Source organism: Heterocephalus glaber, unplaced genomic scaffold (assembly GCF_053883595.1).
Source record: "Heterocephalus glaber isolate CG9 unplaced genomic scaffold, H.glaber_assembly_v1.0 deba00000331, whole genome shotgun sequence".
NCBI classification, from domain to species: domain Eukaryota; kingdom Metazoa; phylum Chordata; class Mammalia; order Rodentia; family Bathyergidae; genus Heterocephalus; species Heterocephalus glaber.
In genome coordinates this window covers 60,446,756-60,465,643 of record NW_028258142.1, presented here as the reverse complement: position 1 = coordinate 60,465,643, position 18,888 = coordinate 60,446,756, and the positions used below count along the sequence as shown (strand labels likewise).

The window sequence follows — 18,888 nt, the reverse complement described above, 5'->3', positions numbered from 1 at the left end:
GCAATCAGTTTCAAGAGAGGGTGTAGTAAGACTAGAATATAAAAAATATACTGTATTATCTGAAACATTTATACTTACACATATTATAACAAAGGGAATAATCTGCATTGAATATAAAGGCCCCCCAAAGAATAAGAATGTGCTAGTATTTATACAGTACTGTGTGTAAATGGTGCTACCTGATTGGCCTTAGAGGAGATAGAAGGACTTTCTATTACTGACCTGGTTGTTTAGTTACCTCAAAATAGGGTAAAGACTTAATATAAAAAAGAATGTAACATATCTCAGCAACTTCTTGGAATTGATTACACATTCAAGTAATATTTTGGATTTGTTAAAGTTCAGTATTTACAGTTAATTTCATTGTATTCTTTCCACTTTTTATTTGTTTTACATTTATTTGTTTATGAAACAGGATCTGGCTATAGTCCAGGCTGGCCTTGGACTAGCCAAGCAGCCCCGTTTGGCCTTGAACTTGCGGCCCTCTTGCCTCCTGCATGCTGGGGTTACAGTTAGGCGCTACCACAGCTGGTATTTTTAGTTTTCTAAAAAAATGTTAATACTAGAAAATTTAAAAATAGACCTATAGCTCACATTTGTGGCTTATATTATGTTTTTATTGGACAACACTGGCCTGGAGGTTTAATAATTTCTCTTTTCGGGGAGGGAATGGAACGTACAGTGTGATTGTCAACTTCTTTCTTTCAGATCACCAAGACGGGAGAGTTTGTGTTCCCTTTAGATTCTCCACACAAAAAGCCATATGAAGGTCTTATACTGGGAAGAGTTCAAGGAAAAACCACTCTACCATTAAGGTAAGAAGGATGATTTTCCAAAATTATATAAATGTATTTAATTTTAGGTTTTAAAAATTATTAACATAACGATCATTGATTTTTCTTAATTTTCACATTTTTGAAAATCTAAAAGTAGAAAAGTATGAATTGCATGACCCATGCAACTTTATCTTTTGTTTTGTCTAGTATGTAATTGTCATTACCGTGAAAAGTAAAATCCTAAGGCAGTGGTGGCGAACCTACAGCACAGGTGCCACAGTAGGCCGTTTGTATCATTGAAAGCTCTAAAAGGTTCGCCATCACTGACACAGGAGGTGTCTCAATTATTAAATTACCGATTTCCTTCATTGAGTCAATCTTTACATTTGTTTTAAAAAATTAGGCACTATTTGAAAGAGAAAAATATCATTGTGGCTTATAATTCAAAATCATTCTTTCAAATATAATTTACTATCTTGTTCTGTTTTACTTAGGAGCACAGATGTAAAAGTGCCGCCGATTCCAGACCATAAACTAATTGTCAGCGTGCCTTGTGTTCTTCACTCACACAAGCCGCCTCTGGCTGGTACGTACTTCTAAAATTCAGTTGTCATGACTTCTGCAAACCTTGAAAAAGGATTGATTTTAGTATTTGAATGGTCAGTAAATTGGGAAATTAAGTTAGATATGTGTTTTAATATTCTAAAATCTGATAGCAGAATGGATGCATAGAGCGTAGGTCAGCTTCTAATTCCCTCAGCTTTGCCCTACACTGCTTCCCGGGTCCTCTCTTCACTGGCTCTTACCATCGCCACCTGCACTGAGTGGAGACTGCTGGGACCCCGCAGAGGAGGCTCAGCTCGCTTGACTCGCTAGGAGGTGTGGTACAGGCTGCGGCTTTCACAGGGAGCAAATCCCTTGCTTGTTCGAAGACCAGAACTTGCGATAGTACTAAGAGTGATGGGTAGAATCCCCTGGATATTTGGTAGAAACCCTCAGGTTTGTATTTTTTATGAGGAAATGCTGCTTTTGTGAAACTCTGGCACAGTGCTCAGTTGTCCCAGGGCTTCAGTGTCATGGTCATCTTGAGGGAAACTAAGCAAGGACAGGCGGGAAGTGTGGCTCTGGAGTATGGCTGTCATGAGTGTGAATTCTGGCTCTGCTCCCTGGGCAAGTGGCACCAATATTTCCCTACCTCATGGTCGTCATTTAGAGAGTGATGATACTTAGTATCTTGGAGTTTTAATAATTTAAAATTCAGTGGCACATATTAGAAATTCAGTAAATGCCAACTTTGCCAAGTGACTATTTTTATTTTTTTTGTTTTAAATTAATTTTATTGGTATATTTTATGTGTATATATATATATATATATATATATATAGAGAGAGAGAGAGAGAGAGAGAGAGAGAGAGAGAGATCCCGTCCATCACAGGGAATTTGTACCTGTATGTGATCCATCTTGATTCTTCTTTCCCCCCCGACCCTTTCCCCTCCTTCAACCTCTCTTCCCTTTCTCATTTACAAAAGCTTTGTTTCCATTTTTTCCTTTCTATTCTCCCCTCCTCCCCTAGTTCCCCTTCCCATTTGAACCTTTTCTTCCCATTTTCCAATATCCATTATACATTTTGGTCCTTACTTACCCATTTGGTTTCTCATACCAGAGAAACAGTGCAATATTTAAACTTGTGTGTCTAATTTATTTCACGTAACAGTGTGGTCTCGAGGTGCATCCATTTACCTAGAAATGTCTTAAGATTATCCTTCTTTGTGGCAGAGTAGTACTCCATTGTTGAAAAATCTTCTTCATCCATCCATCCATTGATGAGCATTTGGGCTCTTTCCCAGATTTAGCTATTAAAAATTGTACCTCTGTAACCATGGGTGTGCATATATTGCAATGGTATGGTGCTTTTAATTGTTTTGGAAAGATACCAAGAAGGGGAATAGCTGGGTCAAATGGAACCTCTAGTTTTAGTTTTTTGAGGAATCTCCACACTGATTTTCCCAATGATTGTACCAGTCTACACTCCCGCCAACAGTAGAGAAAGGTTCCTTTTCCCCACAGCCCCACCAGCATTTGTTGCTGGTTGATTTTTTGATAACAGCCATTCTTTCTGGAGTGAGATGGAATCTCAGTGTTTTAATTTGCATCTCTTGAATGACCAGTGCTTTGAACATTTTTTCATATATTTGAAATATTTCATATATGTATTTCTTCATCTGAGAAGTGTTTGTTCATTTCAGATTCCCAGTTTTGGATTGGGTCTTTAAATTTTGAGGGGTCTGAATTTTTTTGAGTTCTTTATATATTCTAGATATCAATCCTTTGTCTGAGGAACAGCTAGCAAAAAATTTTCCCACTCTTTGGGTTTTCTCTTCACTCTGTTGGTGGTTTCTTTTGCTGTGCAAAAGCTTTTTCTGAGTTGTTGATTCTTTGTAATATTTCCTGTGTGATTGGGGTTTTTGTTCATAAAGTCTTTGCCTGCACCAACGTCTTTGAGAGTTCTAGCTATGCTATCTTCCAGCAGATTTAGTGTTTCTGTTTTAATATTTAGATCTTTGATCCATTTCAATTTTAGTTTAGTGCATGATGAGCGATATGAGTCTAGGCTTAATCTTTGGCATGTGGAAAGCCAGTTTTTCCAGCACCATTTACTAAAGAGGTTATATTTCTTCCTGTGAAAGTGTTTGGCTCCTTTCTCAAAGATGAGGTAGCTGAATGTGTTTGGAGTTGTCTCTACATCTTTTTTGTTTGTTTTGTTTTGTTTTGTTTGCGGTACTGGGGATTGAACTCAGGACCTTGTGCTTTTGAGGCAGGCGGCGACAACACTGAGCTAAATCTCTGGCCCATTTCTACATCTTCTAATCTGTTCCATTGATCCTCAGTCTGTTTTTTTGCCAGTACCATGTTGTTTTTAATCACAGTAGCTTTGTAGTATAATTTCAAGTTGCAGATTGTGGTGATTCCTGCCTTGCTTTTTTTTGCCCAGAATTGCTTTTGCTATTCTAGGTCTCTTGTGGTTCTAAATGAATTTTAGGATTGTGTTCTCTAAGTCTGTGAGGTATGCGATTGGTATTTTTATCAGGATTGCATTAAATCTGTATAACAATTTTGGAAGTATGGCCATTTTTACTATATTGGTTCTTCCTACCCAAGAACAAGGGGTATCTCTATTTTCTGGTATCCTCTTCAATCTCCTTTTTCAGAGTACTATAGTTTTCAATGTAAAGTTCTTTTACTTCCTTTGTTTCATTCCTAAGTATTTCACTTTTTTGGATGCTATTGTGAAATATTCCCTAATTTCTCTGTCAGTGATTTTGTAATTTTTGTACAAGAATGCTATTGATCTTTGAGTGTTGACCTTGTACCCAGCTATGCTACTGAATTTGGTTATTAAATCTAGAAGTCTTTTGGTAGAGATTTTGGGGTCTTCTCTGTAGAGTATTATGTCATCTGCAAAAATGATAATTTAACTTCTTCTTCCTATCCTTATTGCTTTTATTTCTTTCTCTTGTGTAATTGCTGTGGCTAATGTTTCCAGAGCTATATGGAATAGGAGTGGTGGTAATGGACATCCTTGTCTTATTCCTGATTTTAGAATGAAAGCCTTCAGTTATTGTCTATTTAGTATGATGTTGGCTGTTGGTTTGTCATGGATGGTTTTTATTAGATTGAGATAAAGACCATCTATTCCAATTTTCCCTCGGGTTTTTAAAATCAAGAATGGGTATTGGACTTTGTCACACACTTTTTCTCCATCTATTGAGATGATCATGTGATTTTTTTTTTTTTTTGGTACTGGGGATTGAACTTGGGTCCTTGAGCTTGCGCAGCAGGTGGTGAAACCACTGAGCTAAATCCCTGGCCCGATCATGTAATTTTTGTCCTTGACTCTGTTAATATGATGTTTATTGATTTGCATATGTTGAACCATCCCTGGATCCTTGGGATGAATCCTACTTGGTCATGTGTATAATCTTCTTTTTTTTTTTTGGTACCAGGGATCGAACTTGGGTCCTTGCGCTTGTGCAGCAGGTGGCGAAACTACTGAGTTAAATCCCTGGCCCCTAAAAACTTTTTGAGTTTTTTTTGTTTTGTTTTGTTTTGGGTACCAGGGATCGAACTCTGGTCCTTGAACTTGCAAGGCAGGTGGCAGAACCACTGAGCTAAATCCCCAGCCCAATCTTCTTGATGATTTTATTGTTTGGCAGGGTTTTTCAGGATTTTTGCATCTATATTCATTAGGGAGATTGGGCTGCCGTTCTCTTTTTTAGTTGGATCCTTCTGTGGTTTTGATATCAGGTTAATGCCTGTTTCCAGGAATGACTTTGGGAGTATTGCTTCTATTTTATTAAAGAGTTTGAGGAGCTGGGGATTTAGCTTAGTGGTTTGGCTGCCTGCTGTGCAAGCGCAAGGACCCGAGTTCGATCCCTGGTACCAAAAAAAAAAAAGAAGATTATACACATGACCAAGTAGGATTCATCCCAAGGATCCAGGGATGGTTCAACATATGCAAATCAATAAACATCATATTAACAGAGTCAAGGACAAAAATTATGTGATCGGGCCAGGGATTTAGCTCAGTGGTTCTGTTGCCTGCCTCGCAAGTACAAGGACCCGAGTTTGATCCCTGATATCAAAAAAAAAGAGTTTGAGGATTAGTGGCATTAGATCTTCTCTAAATTTCTTTTAGAATTCAGCAGTGAATCCATCAAGACCTGAGACTTTCTTTGTTGGTAGGTTTTTAATTACATCTTCAGTTTCATTGACTGATATTGAGTTATTTAGAATTTTTTATCTTCTTTTTTTTTGGTACTGGGGATGGAACTCGGGACCTTGTGCTTGTGAGGCAGGCGGAACCACTGAGCTAAATCCCTGGCTTAGAATTTGTATATCTTCTGGATTCAGCTTTGGAAATACATGTGTATCTAGGAATATGTCCATTTCTTCTATGTTTTCCATTTTCTTAGAGTACAAGTTCTTGAATTAGGTATTGATGATCTGGATTTCTTCAGGATCTGTTGTAATTTCAACCTTTTCATTCGTAATTGCATGGATTTGAGTCTTTACTTTGTTTGATAAGGTTGGCTAAGGGTTTGTCTATTTTATTTAATCTTTCAAAGAACCAATTATTCGATTTATTGATTCTTTGTATTATTTTCTTAGTCTCAACTGCATTAATTTCTGCTCTGATCTTTATAATTTCCTTCCTTATATGAGCTTTGGGTTTAACTTGCTCTTTTTCTAGTAGTTTGAGGCTCAATATTAGGTTATTTGTGCTCATTTTGTTTTTCTCATATGGCAATTCACTATTATTTCCCTCATAGGACTGCTTTTGTTGTTGTATCCTATAAGTTCTGGTATGTTGTATTGGCATTATTGTTTGATTGTAAAAACTACCTAATTTCTTCTTTAATTTTACTTGTGACCAATTGGTTGTTCAGGAGGGTATTATTTAATTTCCATGTGTTAATGCAGTTTTTGTGGTTTCTTTTGCCATTGACTTCCAATTTCAATGCACTATGGTCTGATAATATGCCTGGGATAATTTAAATTCCCTTGCACTTACTTAAGCACGTTCTATGAGTACATGGTCTATTTTGGAGAAACTCCCATGTACAGCTGAGAAGAATGTGTATTCTGATGTTGTGGGGTAGAACACTGTAGATATCTACTAAGTCCATTTGTTCAAAGGTTTGGTTCAATTCTGATTTTTCTTTGTTGATTTTTTGTATAGTTAATCTATTTGAGACAATGTGATACTGAGGTTCCTCTATTACAGTAGTATTGACGCTTATCTGATTTTTCATGTCTGTTAATATTTGTTTTATATAGTTGGGTATGCTGGTATTTGGTGCATATATGTTTAAGACTTGTTATCTCCTGCTCTTGGATTGTTACCTTAACAACTATGTAGTGACCTTCTTTGTATCTGTTGATCAGTTTTGGCTTGAAATTCACTTTGTCCTCCAATAGAATAGCTACCCTTGCTTTTTTCTAGGTTCCTGTCCCATGGAGTATTATTTTCCATCCTTTGACTTTCAGTCTATGAATTTCCTTTTGAGTTATATATGTTTCTTATATACAGCATACTGTTGGATCTTGTTTTTTGATCCATTCTGCAGTCTGTTTCTTTTGATTGGTGAATTGAGACCATTTGATGATTATAACTGATATGTATTGACTTTTTCATATTATTTTCCTGTTGTTGGTTCCCTTTCTATTTTTTTAAAATTGCTTGCCTTGTCTTATAGATTCATTCTATTGGGGTTCATGGAGTTAGAGTCTTTGTTATTATCTCTTTCTAAAATATCCTACAGAACATTTTGGAGTGCCGGTTTGGTGGTCATGAATTCCTTCAGATATTCTTCATCATGAAAAATGTTATTTCTCCATCGATTTTAAAGATAGTTTTGCAGGGTACACGAGTCTGGGTTGGAGGTTGTTTTCTTTTAGGGCTTGAAATACTTCACTCCAAGCTCTCCTTGACTTAAGGGTTTGTGTCGCGAAGTCTGCTGTGACCCTGATGGGCTTTCCTTATAAAGGAAATGATTTGTTTCTTTTCTCTAACAGCTTTTAATATTCTGTTTTTGTGTTGAATTTCTGGAATCTTGACTATTATATGCCTTGGTGTAGATTATTTTTGACCATGGCTAATTGGAATTCTGTGTGCCTCATTTATCTGTATGTCAAATTCATTTTCTACGCTTGGGAAGTTTTCTGCCATTACTTCTGTGAACAGGTTTTTTAATGTCCTTTGTGGTAGCTCCTGATTTTTCATTGATTCTAATCAATGTTATTCTTCTTTCATCATCTAGCAGCTGTTGGATTGATTTTTCGTAGTCCCTTACTGTTTTTAAGAAGTCTTTCTTTTCATTATCACTAACTGCAAACATGTCTTCTTTATCTGATATTTTGCCCTCACATTGGTTGATTCTGCTGCATATACTTTCAATGGAATTTTTAATCTCCTGGATATTTCTTTGAATCTGTTTCATGGATTCTATTTCTTTCCTGTGTTAGGCATTCATGGTTTTTGTCATTTTCCTAAGCTCCTCTATTTTTTTTTTTAATCTGTATCTACCCTAGATTCGCTAACCATGTACTTCATCATGGGTATCATCTTTTTAGTTATCTGAGAAATTATTTGATTTGTTTTTTTGTAGAGTGTTATGGCTGTGTCTTGATGTCCCCCCAAATCCTCATGCAGTCATAGGTGGGGCTTTTCTGGAATTGGTTCATGGTGCAATTGTAGGCTCAAGGCCCTAGGATTGAGGATGTGAGTGCTACCCACCCTAAGTAATCTGCATAAGATAAAAGGGGCAGAGAGATGCTGTTGAGGGCCCTTCCCCTTTCCCTTGTTGCTTTTTCTGTCTCACGCTGGCATGAACTGTTGCCCCTCTGCCACCCTGCCTTGGAGCCAGCTGATTATGGACAGAAACCTCTATGAACTATGAGCTAAATAAACCCTTTCTCCTTTAATTTTGGGTGTCGGGTATTTTTGTCTCAGCAACAAGAAAAGTATAGGAAAGTATATTTTTCAGAAGAAATATTTTGGTAGCATTCAGGATTTTTGTTATCTTAAATTATTTATACAAAGACATCTTTTTTAGAATTCCTTGAATTGAGAAATCTTCAGATGTCTATGTGATTGTACTTTCTTTGACTTAAAGTGTTTCTCAGTGAATAATCACCTTCAGATTTTCACTGCATGAACTCTTTAACGCGTTCAGTTTGTGACTGTGAAGAGCGAGACTGTACTGTTCTTTGGGGAAAAAAGAATTGAATGTGACATCAGTTATACTCAATAGGGAAATCTAATCTGTTGTTTGAATTTTCTTTCTCATTTGGTGAGTTCCAAAGCTTAAGTTAGTGATTGTTTTAGGGTTTACATTTTACTTAAAAAGAATCCAAAAACAGCTGGGTATTGTGCCACACGTCTGTAATCCCAGCATGTCGGAGCCTGAGGCAGAAGGATTGTTTTGTGTTCAAGGCCAGCCTGAACTACCTAGCAACACTCTGTCTCACAAACAAGAGAAAACAAAAAACCCAAGAACCCAAATCTTTTATTATTAAATGATAGTTAAGCTGTTTACCAGTTTCTTTAAAATAGAATGAAATTGTATTTAAAGTTAATTCTTAAGGCAAAAGATTTAAAAATAGTGAGTAAAAATTTGTCTTCCTCTGAGGTAGTATAGCCTAAATATGAAACACAGTTCTTCCATCCTCCCAGAAGAGAGCAGCACAAACACATCTTTAGAGTTAGGCACATTTAAAAACAAACGTTGCATTTTAGCGGAAAAAAATCTGAATAACTCACTATATATGTTGGTTAAGAAATGATAGACAAATATTTGTAATGCTTTTTTTGAGGTTATATTCTTGTGGGTATTTTAGGTATACATACAAGTTAGAGCCATCAGACAGCTTTCAGATTTCTGTGATATATTTTATCCTGATATTATAATTAGGGATTTGCATAATATATTCTAGATATAGTGCTTAGAACTTTTACCTGTAAATGTTCTTCAACTGTTTATGTAATATTCATAAAATGAAATGTTCTTTGGCTTGTTTGAAACACCAAATTTTTAAAAAGTTTAATTTGTTATTTCTGTTGCAAAATGTAAGAAAAAAATAGCACAATATAACATACTGGCAGCATATTCCATTTCAAAGTGATATGTTTATGAGGTTTTCTTCTATAGAATGAAAGACAAATCATCAATAGCCATGGCTTACAGTCTAACATTAAAAATACATATTCTTAAGTTTAAGGATTTATTAAATACATATTCTTAAGTTTAAGGATTTAAGGTAGAAAATTATGAAATAAGAGTATTTAAGTAAAAAAATTTGATTTCCTTATTTTACATTAGAGGATTTTCCACTCCTTTTTCTATTTTACTAACAGTTTCTATCTGAGGAGTGAAATGTAGCTGATGAGATTTTGAGCACTGATGTTTGGGCCATTTCTCCCCTTTCTTAACCCATGCTTCCAGAGTAGAAGGAATGCTTGGCTCTGCGCTGAATGCTTCCTTTCCATAGTTAGATATTTTACTAATGCCAGGTGTTATGCAATTGTCTAGGTATATATGTATCTTATTTGTGATTAAATATAGTCATTTGTATTTATTTTTAGGTTACTTTATTTACTTTTTTATTTTTTAGGTTATTTTAAATTGTTAAGAATAATGTTTTTATTAGTTCTTTTATTTTCTTTTTCTTTCTTTTCTTCTACCCAAGGCCTTTGGACTAAGCTACATCCTCAGGCCTTTTTTATTTTAAGACAGAGTCTCACTAAGTTGGCTAGGCTGGGCTTTATCTTGTGATCTCCTGCCTCAGCCTTCCAGAGTGCTAGTTTCACAGATGGGCACCACCATGCCTAGCTTAATTAGCCTTTATTGCTTTCACCTTGATCTGACATAAAACAATTGTAGTTAATGTTATAAAAATAGTATTTGATTTTTTTCAGTTAGAAATAAAAAAATGTAAAAGTATATTACATTGAGAAAGGATGGTAATAAATGGGTTTAGGTTGTCTGTATTTTTCCACTTGAAGTATCTGACTATCTTTATTAGATTGTAAACTCTTATAAAACATAATTCTGTTTTCTTTGTTAAGTCCGTTAGGACTGATTGTAATGGGTGCACAGAATAGTAAACATTTTTGGCTGGCTGACTCCCATGTAAAATTCCTCTCACAAATTTGTACCAAAATCTGAACAACATAAAAAGAAAATCTTGTTTCTATACCTTAGACCACACTAAAAGTAAATGGAGGCTGGTAAGGCTTTAAATTTATGGGAAGAAAATGGAAAAGTGATTTGGAATTATTCTTAAGACTTGGGAAATCTTTCTCTTTCAAATGTAGTAGCATTTAATTATATGCTTATGAAAGGACTAGAGTTCCTTCATGCCACGGTCTTCTAGAACCTATCAAAGCCCAAATTTGAATTTTAGTTGAATTACAGTTGAATTATAACAATACAGACTTTTAACTCCTCTTTGAATTTTGATAAATAAAACCATTACTTTTGGATAAATTAGCAAGTATTTTTCTGTGAGTGCAATTGAAGAACATTATGAAACCTAAAATATGGGATATATGGACTTTCAAACCTTACCTGAACCAATAATTCCCAAGGAAGCCTTATCATTCCTAGAGGGAATTTGATAGGTTTCTGCTAAACTCAACCTTATGTAGTAATTATGGACTATTTTTGTTTGTTCTAATGTTTTACTTTTCTGAATTATTATTTTTATACTCAATTCCTGATATGTGGTTAAAATAGCTGACCAGAGAGACGATCAAAGTTAAGCTGTTTTAATATTTGTCATCCATCTCAGCTATGTTTTTATTTTTATTTTTTTTTTTGGTACTGGGGATCGAACTCAGGACCTTGTGCTTTCGAGGCAGGCGGCAGAACCACTGAGCTAAGTCCCCGGCCCCTCAGCTATGTTTTTTTTTTTTTGGTACCGGGGATTGAACTTGGGTCCTTGCACTTGCACAGCAGGCAGCGAAACCACTGAGCTAAATCCCCGGACCCTCAGCTATGTTTTTAAAAAACCCTTCTATGTTATTCTTTCATTTAGTGTAGGTAACAGCTGTTTAGCCAACATATATGTGAGGTACCTTTCCCTAACAAAATATACTTTCCATATAGTAGTTGTTAATATGTAAAAAAGACTACTTAATTGTGGAAGTATGGTAAAATTTTAGGTAAAGAAAGATCTAGAAATTGAACATGAGGGAATGTTTTTAGTAGTACCAAGTTAAAGCTGACGAGGTTGTAGTTATTTGTTAATTATTTTTCTGCATATTTCTATATTTTTCTTTCACCAAAGTATATGTTTCAAAGAAACGTACATTTTACCTCTATTTTAAAAGTGGATTATCTTTGTATTGTTTCTATAGAGTTCTTTTTTGTGCACAGATTACATTTATTAAGTTAAGTTCCCAGGAGATATGTCGGTAGTATTGGAAAATTGGAGAATCACCTGTGTGGGTATTAAAAACTTCACTTCTCGTTTATAAATGAAAGCCAATAAATCAGGACTGCTGAAAGTTCTGAAGGTATCATTCCTAATCTCAAGGATGCTTATACTTTCTGCCTATAAATAGTAAAGCCTGTGATAAAATCCTTGACATTAATTTGCTTTTTAAAAGTAAAATATTCTTCTACTCTTACATGCTAAACAGAAATGGATTTCTTTCTGGTTAATATTTTTCTCTCTGTTTTCAACAGAGGTTCTAAAAGACTACATCAAGCCAGATGGGGAATGTTTGGAATTGTTTGCTCGAAATTTACAGCCAGGTTGGACCAGTTGGGGCAATGAAGTTCTCAAATTTCAGCACATGGATTATTTCATTGCTCTGGAGTCTGGATGCTGACTGTGACCGGAAAGTCAGCCTTTCTGCAGTGTTTCCTGAGCCCTTCTTCTCTCTTCACCCTTACCCATCTTTCCTTTTCTTACCAGCAGGATCTGGGTTCCCATTAGTGATCACAGTGTAATCACAATTAGTGATATTTATGTAATTTTGAGACAGACTTTACTTCTGTGGCACTAATACCCTGGGTTACTCCAGATCACAGTTAAAGAGGTAAGCAGTTGGAGTGAAGATTATGCTGTTGATAAGTTCCTAAATCATAGATTATGGACCACTGGTCGTAATCCTGCCCATGCCCATTCTTTGTTGAGTCCAAACAAACAAAAAATTGGAAAATTTCATGTCAGAGGCCAGATTTGTGCTTCTCTTTGGACATCAGAAGCTGTCGGTGTACCAAGGCTGGCTCTTTCCTGCCATCAGGCACCTGTGGAGCCAGGTGGCAGTGGCTGACTCCTGCCAGTCTGGTTGCCACAGGCCATTTCCTCCATGCTGTTATTTAACGGCCCCCGAATGACCTGAACATGGACCCTGTGAGGTTCTGGAGACGGTGTCTGTTGGCTCCAGGTACAGTCTCCCTGTGGGGAGGTTGTGCAACTGCTTTGGAGAATTTTAAATTCCACTCAAGATTACTTTTCAAGTACTTCTTGGTTTTGCTGGTTTTTCTAGAAGAAAATTAAGATATTTCTTAGAAACACTGCTTTAAAAAAGTATTTATATATTATTTATAGATTTTTCTACAAATAAATATTTTCCTACTGAGTTAAAATTTTTTTTTTCTTTTGTGATGCTGGGGATGGAACCCAGAGCTTTGCTCATGCCAGACAAGCAGTCTACCACTGAGCTATAACCCCTGGCCCTACTGAGTAAAATATTTTGACTGAAATGATATTTGGAACAGCATGCTGATTTATTATGTATAATCCTTTTTAAATGTTGAGGTAGAGTTTTTATGTAATGCAATTCTCTAATTTGCAGTGTAGAGTTTAGAAGTTTTGCAAACATGGTCAGTTATCTGCCTACCACCAAAATCATGATAGAAAACATCCCCGTCTCCTCCTAAACCTCTCATGTGATCGTGTGTAGTCACCCTCTTCCCTCATCTGGGCCCTGACAGATGGGGATTTACTTTCTATCATGAGTTTTGCTTTTTTAGAATTTTATATAAATTGAATCACTCTGTTTTGTCTGTCTTTTTTTACTTAGTAACTTTAGAAAAGTATATTGTTGAAAATTCCCCACCTAATTTATATGCTAAATAAAATGTTAGATTGAAATGATTCTTTGACAAGCTTGCTGGTTTATTTACTGATTTCATGAAAGAAAAGTAGGGTTTTTTTTTTTTTTTTGGTACTGGGGATCGAACTCAGGACCTTGTACCTGTGAGGCAGGCAGCAGAACCACTGAGCTAAATCCCCAGCAGTAGGTTATTTTTTTTTTTTCCCATTGAGTTCATTGGTACATTTTAGGTATACAATACAGTTACATTCATCATTGGGATCTTGTACCATTACATGAGTATCTTGGGTCTTATTTTTTCCCCTTCCCTTGCCCTCCCTTCATCCCCCCACCCTTCCCTATTTGCAAAGACTTTGTTTCTATCTTTTGCCTTTTCTCATATTTTTTCTTTTCCCTTTTTTCCTTTCCCCTACCCCTCCCACTTCCCCTGTTCCTTTAGACCTTTCTTCCTATTACACAATATCAATTATACATTTTTTAAATTATAATATCAATATCTAGGAAACATTACCACAGATTTTACAGAATTTAAAAGGATATAGAAAGCATATTACAAAAATCTTTTTTGAAATAAATTTGAAAACTTCTAAGAAGTGCCTTGGAAGACAAATTAATGAAACTAACTCTGGAGGAAATATAAAATTTGAATAGCACCTATTAAAGAAAGTATATTCCTAGCTTGAAAACCCACCTATATGACAATAGCAGGCTCATATACATTTTAACTGATAAATTATATCAAACAATTAAAGCAGAAAAAAGAAGGAACAATTCTCCCCTCATTTTAGGAACTCAACATTGTGCTAATCCTAAAACTGGATAAAGATAATAGAAGAAAAAAGTATGAACATAGGTAGAAATTTGTTTAACAAAACAAACTATTAGAAGTCAGATCTGGCAGTATGTAGAAAGTGGTTTTGTTATAGGGATGGCAGTGTTGGTTCAGCATTGGAAGATCCACCTCCAAAAGTCATCATTTTAACAGAGGAAAGGAAAAAGCCATATGATCCTGTCACTAGTTGGAGAAAGAGTATTGGACTAAATTCTACAGCTGTTCATGGTAAAAGGTATCAGGAGACTAGAAGTAGAACAGAACCTTCTCAACAGATTAAAGACATGTACTCCATACTTCCAGCAAAAACGCCTTACATGAATGAAGAAGATACAATGGTTTCTCCCTAAGGTGGGGAACAAGGGAAGATATGCTTACTCTTTATCTGTCCATTAAACTTTGAAACCTAGGCCCCACCAAAATAGTCTGGCAATAAAATGACACACTTAGGATAGGATTGGCAAGGTAGAAGCAAAATCTTTATATGTAGATGAAATGATCATTTACAGAGAAAATACTAAGAAATCTCTAGGAGCCCCTAGAACTTACATTTGAATTTAGCAGGATTAGAAAACACAAGGTATATATAAAAATTCAGGTCTGTGTATATTTGCTATAAATGAAGATTTGGATATTAAAATTTTATAAGTTATGTAGGAGTACAAAGGACCTAGAAAAATTACAAAAAAGGACAAAAAAACAGCAAAAAAGACAAAAAACAGTGTTGGAAGATGTTTAGTACCTAATTTTAAGACTTCTAAAGCTACAGTAATCAAGGCAGTGTTGGTGTAAGGAAAGACATATAGATCATTTGAATAAAACAGAGAATCTAGAAATAGAACCACACATATATGGTCCATTGAGTTTTGAAAGATTATTTAACATTAGCATTTTATAGAATATAAACTCAATTCAAGAGCCAAGGAAGAGATTAGTGTTTTCAGCAAATGGCACTGGAACACCTGGTATCCATACATAAAAAATTAACCTCAACCCTTTATTTCCATACATGAAAATAACTTGAAGGGATCTATGAACCTAAATATGAAAGCCTAAAAGTATAAAACTTTAAGAAGAAATTATAAGGGAAAATGTTTATGAATTTAGGGTAGGCAAGAACTACCTAGGATACAAAAACCATGATGTATAAAAGAAGAAAATTGATAAATGAGATTCCATCAAAATTTAGAACTTTAAATGACATCATTAAAATGAAAAGTAATCCTTAAACAGACCATATTTACAATGCATATAACCTATGACCAGAATATATAAAGAATTCTTAGAGCTCATTAATAGACAACCCAATTAAAAAGTAGACATAAGAAGATGATAAATAGCCAGTATAGCACAAGGAATGGTGTGCAACTCTAGAATCAGAAAAATATTAATCAGTACAATAACAAGATTGAATTATACATTCATAGGGAGATGAAGTTAAAAGTTTTAAAAGCCTTGTCATGACTTTTTCTTTTTGTTGGATTCTTCCCCTTCGTGTTTAATTTGTCACACCCAATAGATTCATTCTGCTGGGTTTCTTGGGGTTGTGATCCTCATTGTCTTTTCCTAGGGTATTGTCTAAAATTTTTTAGAGTGCCGCTTTGGTATTCATGAAGTTCCTGAGGTGCTCTTTGTCATGAAAGTATCTTATTTCTCCATCAATTTTGAAAGATAGTTTTGCAGGGTACATCAATCTGGGTTGGAGGCTGTTTTCCTTTAGGGCTTGAAATACATCACTCCCAGCTCTTCTTGCCTTGAGGGTTTGCATTGAGAAGTCTGCTGTGATTCTGATGGGCTTTCCTTTGTATGTGATTTGTTTCTTTTCTTTCACTGCTTGTAGAATTTTGTTCTTCTGTTGGATTTCTGGAATCCTAACTATTATATGCCTATGTGTAGATATTTTTGATCAAGGCTATTTGGAGTCCTATGTGCCTCACTTATCTGTATGTCAAGTTCTTTTCCCTTCCTTGGGAAGTTTTCTGCCATCACTTCTGTGAACAGTTTTTTTTATGTCATCTGCACTCTCTCCTGTTTTCTTCATTGACTCCAATCAGTCTTTTTTTTTGGTACCAGGGATTGAACTCAGGTCCTTGCGCTTGCAAAGCAGGAGGCAGAACCACTGAGCTAAATCCCCGGCCCCTCCAATCAGTCTTATGTTATTCTTCTTTGCATCGTCTAGCAGCTGCTGGATTGATTTCTCGTGTTCCCTTACAATTTTAAAGAAATTTTTCTTTTCCTGGTCACTAATTGCAATCTTATCTTCTATATCTGAAATTCTATCCTCACATTGGTTCACTCTGCTGCGAAGACTTTTGATGGAGTTTTTAATCTCTTGGAAATCTGTTTGCATCTGTTTTATGGATTCCATTTGTTTCCTATGTTGGGATTCCATCATGTTCCTCAGATCCTCTATTTTTTTAATCTGTGTCTTCTCTAGATTTATTAATCATGTCTTGCACCATGAGTACAATCTTTGCTGTTATCTGAGTAATTATTTCTGATTTCATTTTTCCCAGATCCACTTTTGTTGTCAGTTCAGAGAGTCCAGGTGGTTGAGTATCAGATTGTTCCATCTCATTTCCCTTTGTGGTTGCTGTAGGTGATCTGGAAGTCTGTTTTTGAGGCTTTTTTACGTGTCTTCTCTTTCCATGGGGTTGGGGGTTGCTTTTGGTGCCCGCTCGGCTCACCTTCTCTGACCTAGGAGTGTGGGATGGCGGCAGGGGAGCTTCCTTCCTGGTGCTGGGACCAGCTCACCTTCACAGTAGGTTATTTTTGATGTTTGTTCTTTCTGTTAGTATGAGAATAGTATTAGGCCTACTTTTATGTGTATAAAGTATATTAAGTTGTTAATGAATGCAAATTAAAACAACGCTGAGTTTTAATCTTACACCAGAAAGAATAGCTATTGTTAAGAAATCAAACAATAACAAATGCTGATGTGGCTGTGGGAAAAAAGGAACCGTTCTGTATTGTTGGTGGGAATGTAAACTACTACCACTACTGTGGAAATCAGTATGGAGATTCCTCAAAAAACCAAAAATTCCATTTGACCCAGCTATTCTCCTTCCAGGTGTCTTCCCAGAAGAGTTAAGAGCATCATATCACAGTGGTCCATGCATACTCGTGTTTATAGCAGCACAATTCATAACAGCTAAGTCTTGGAAGCAGCCTAGCTGTTCATTAACAGATAAATGGATAAAGAAAACTTGGTATTTATACACCACAGAGTACATTTTCCCTGTATTTACTGGCATTTGTGCTTCTTCTGAGAAGTGTCTGTTCATTTCAATGGCCCATATTGTGATTGCATCTTTTATTTGGGGGTTCTAAGTTTTTTGAGTTCTTTATGTATTCTGCATGTTAGTCCTCTGAGGAACAGGTGGCAAACATTTTTCCCCCATTCTGTGGGTTGTGTCTTCACTCTGTTGGTGGTTTCCTTTTGTGTGCAGAAGCGTTTTAATTTGATATGATACCATTTGTTGATTCTTGGTACTATTTGTTGTGCATCGGGGATTCTATTCAGGAAGTCCTTGCCTTCACCTATGTCGTCAAGAGTTTTACCTATTCTGTCTTCCAGCAGATTAAGGGTTTGTGGTTTACCATTTAGTTCTTTGACTCACTTTGATTTGAGTTCAGTGCACGGTGAGAGATATGGGTCTAGACTCAGTCTCCTGCACATGGTCGGCCAGTTTCCCCAGCACTATCTGCTAAAGAGTCCATCTCTCCTCCTGTGTGTTTCTGGGTCTTTTTTTATCTGTAAGTGCATAGTTAAGTAATGAAACTGGGATTTTCATGCACAGTTCCCAGACTGCAAGGCCATGCTGTATTCTGTATAGGAGCCTGGGCAGCAGAACAGGTGACTAAGTGATAACGTCTGATGTGAAATCGCTGCACTCTAGTTTGTCCACTCTGCCTCTAGAGTTTGGCCATGGAATCACATTTGGCATCCTGGGCAACCGACCTTAAAAAAATCCTCACAGCTATTTTGCTACCACACAGTCAGGTGCTAAGGTCATTCAGGAGATTTTGGGGGAAATCCTGCCTACTAACGTCATTTCCTTGGAATTCCTGGCCCTTGTTTTGACTCTTTTTCACCTTCCCACAGAGAGTCTCTTAGGGTAGAAGCACAGAATAGTTCATCACTCTGTGGGAAGCAGATACTCTAGTCTAAGTTTGACGTCGGTTCTTTTAGTTTTCTTGGTACACAGTCTTTTTGTGTACAAGGCAGTTACTTCATTGTAGCCTCTGTGGTCTGAAGCCAACTTGACTAGGTTTGAAAAGCTGGCTTCTGACCTTGGGCAAGTTAGTTGAGACTCTAGGCCTTAATCTTTCCATCCATATAGATGCCAGCAATAATACTACCCATTCCAGTTGTTAGGAAGATGAAATGAGTTATACATGTAAGGCACATAGAACAGTACTTGGAGTGTTTTAAACAATAAGTGTGAGGATTCCTTGCATATTTAAAAATTTCAGGTCAAGAAGTTTCTCTATTATGCTCTAGACTCTTAATTCAGGGAACTCAATAAAAGTTAAATGTTGGCTCCATCCCTTTCTTGTGGTTTTCTATTTTTTTCTTAATTTATTTCGTAGGCTCAGATTTCCTAACCTGCACCTGTTTTCATACATGAAGAGTCTATACAATCTC

General features: G+C 36.1%; 1 protein-coding gene across 2 annotated transcripts in view; it reads left to right on the top strand.

Annotated features, from left to right (window-relative positions):
- Mettl4 (methyltransferase 4, N6-adenosine) overlaps positions 1–13,449 on the top strand; it is a 32,774-nt gene extending 19,325 nt beyond the window's left edge. For both annotated transcript variants that reach the window (XM_004853183.3, XM_004853184.3), the window contains exons 7-9: positions 709–815; positions 1,271–1,362; positions 12,030–13,449. In XM_004853183.3, the coding sequence (XP_004853240.2) occupies positions 709–815; positions 1,271–1,362; positions 12,030–12,175 (345 nt within the window). In that variant the 3' untranslated portion in view covers positions 12,176–13,449. The remainder of the gene's footprint in view (positions 1–708; positions 816–1,270; positions 1,363–12,029) is intronic.
- The last annotated feature ends 5,439 nt before the right edge of the window (positions 13,450–18,888 follow it).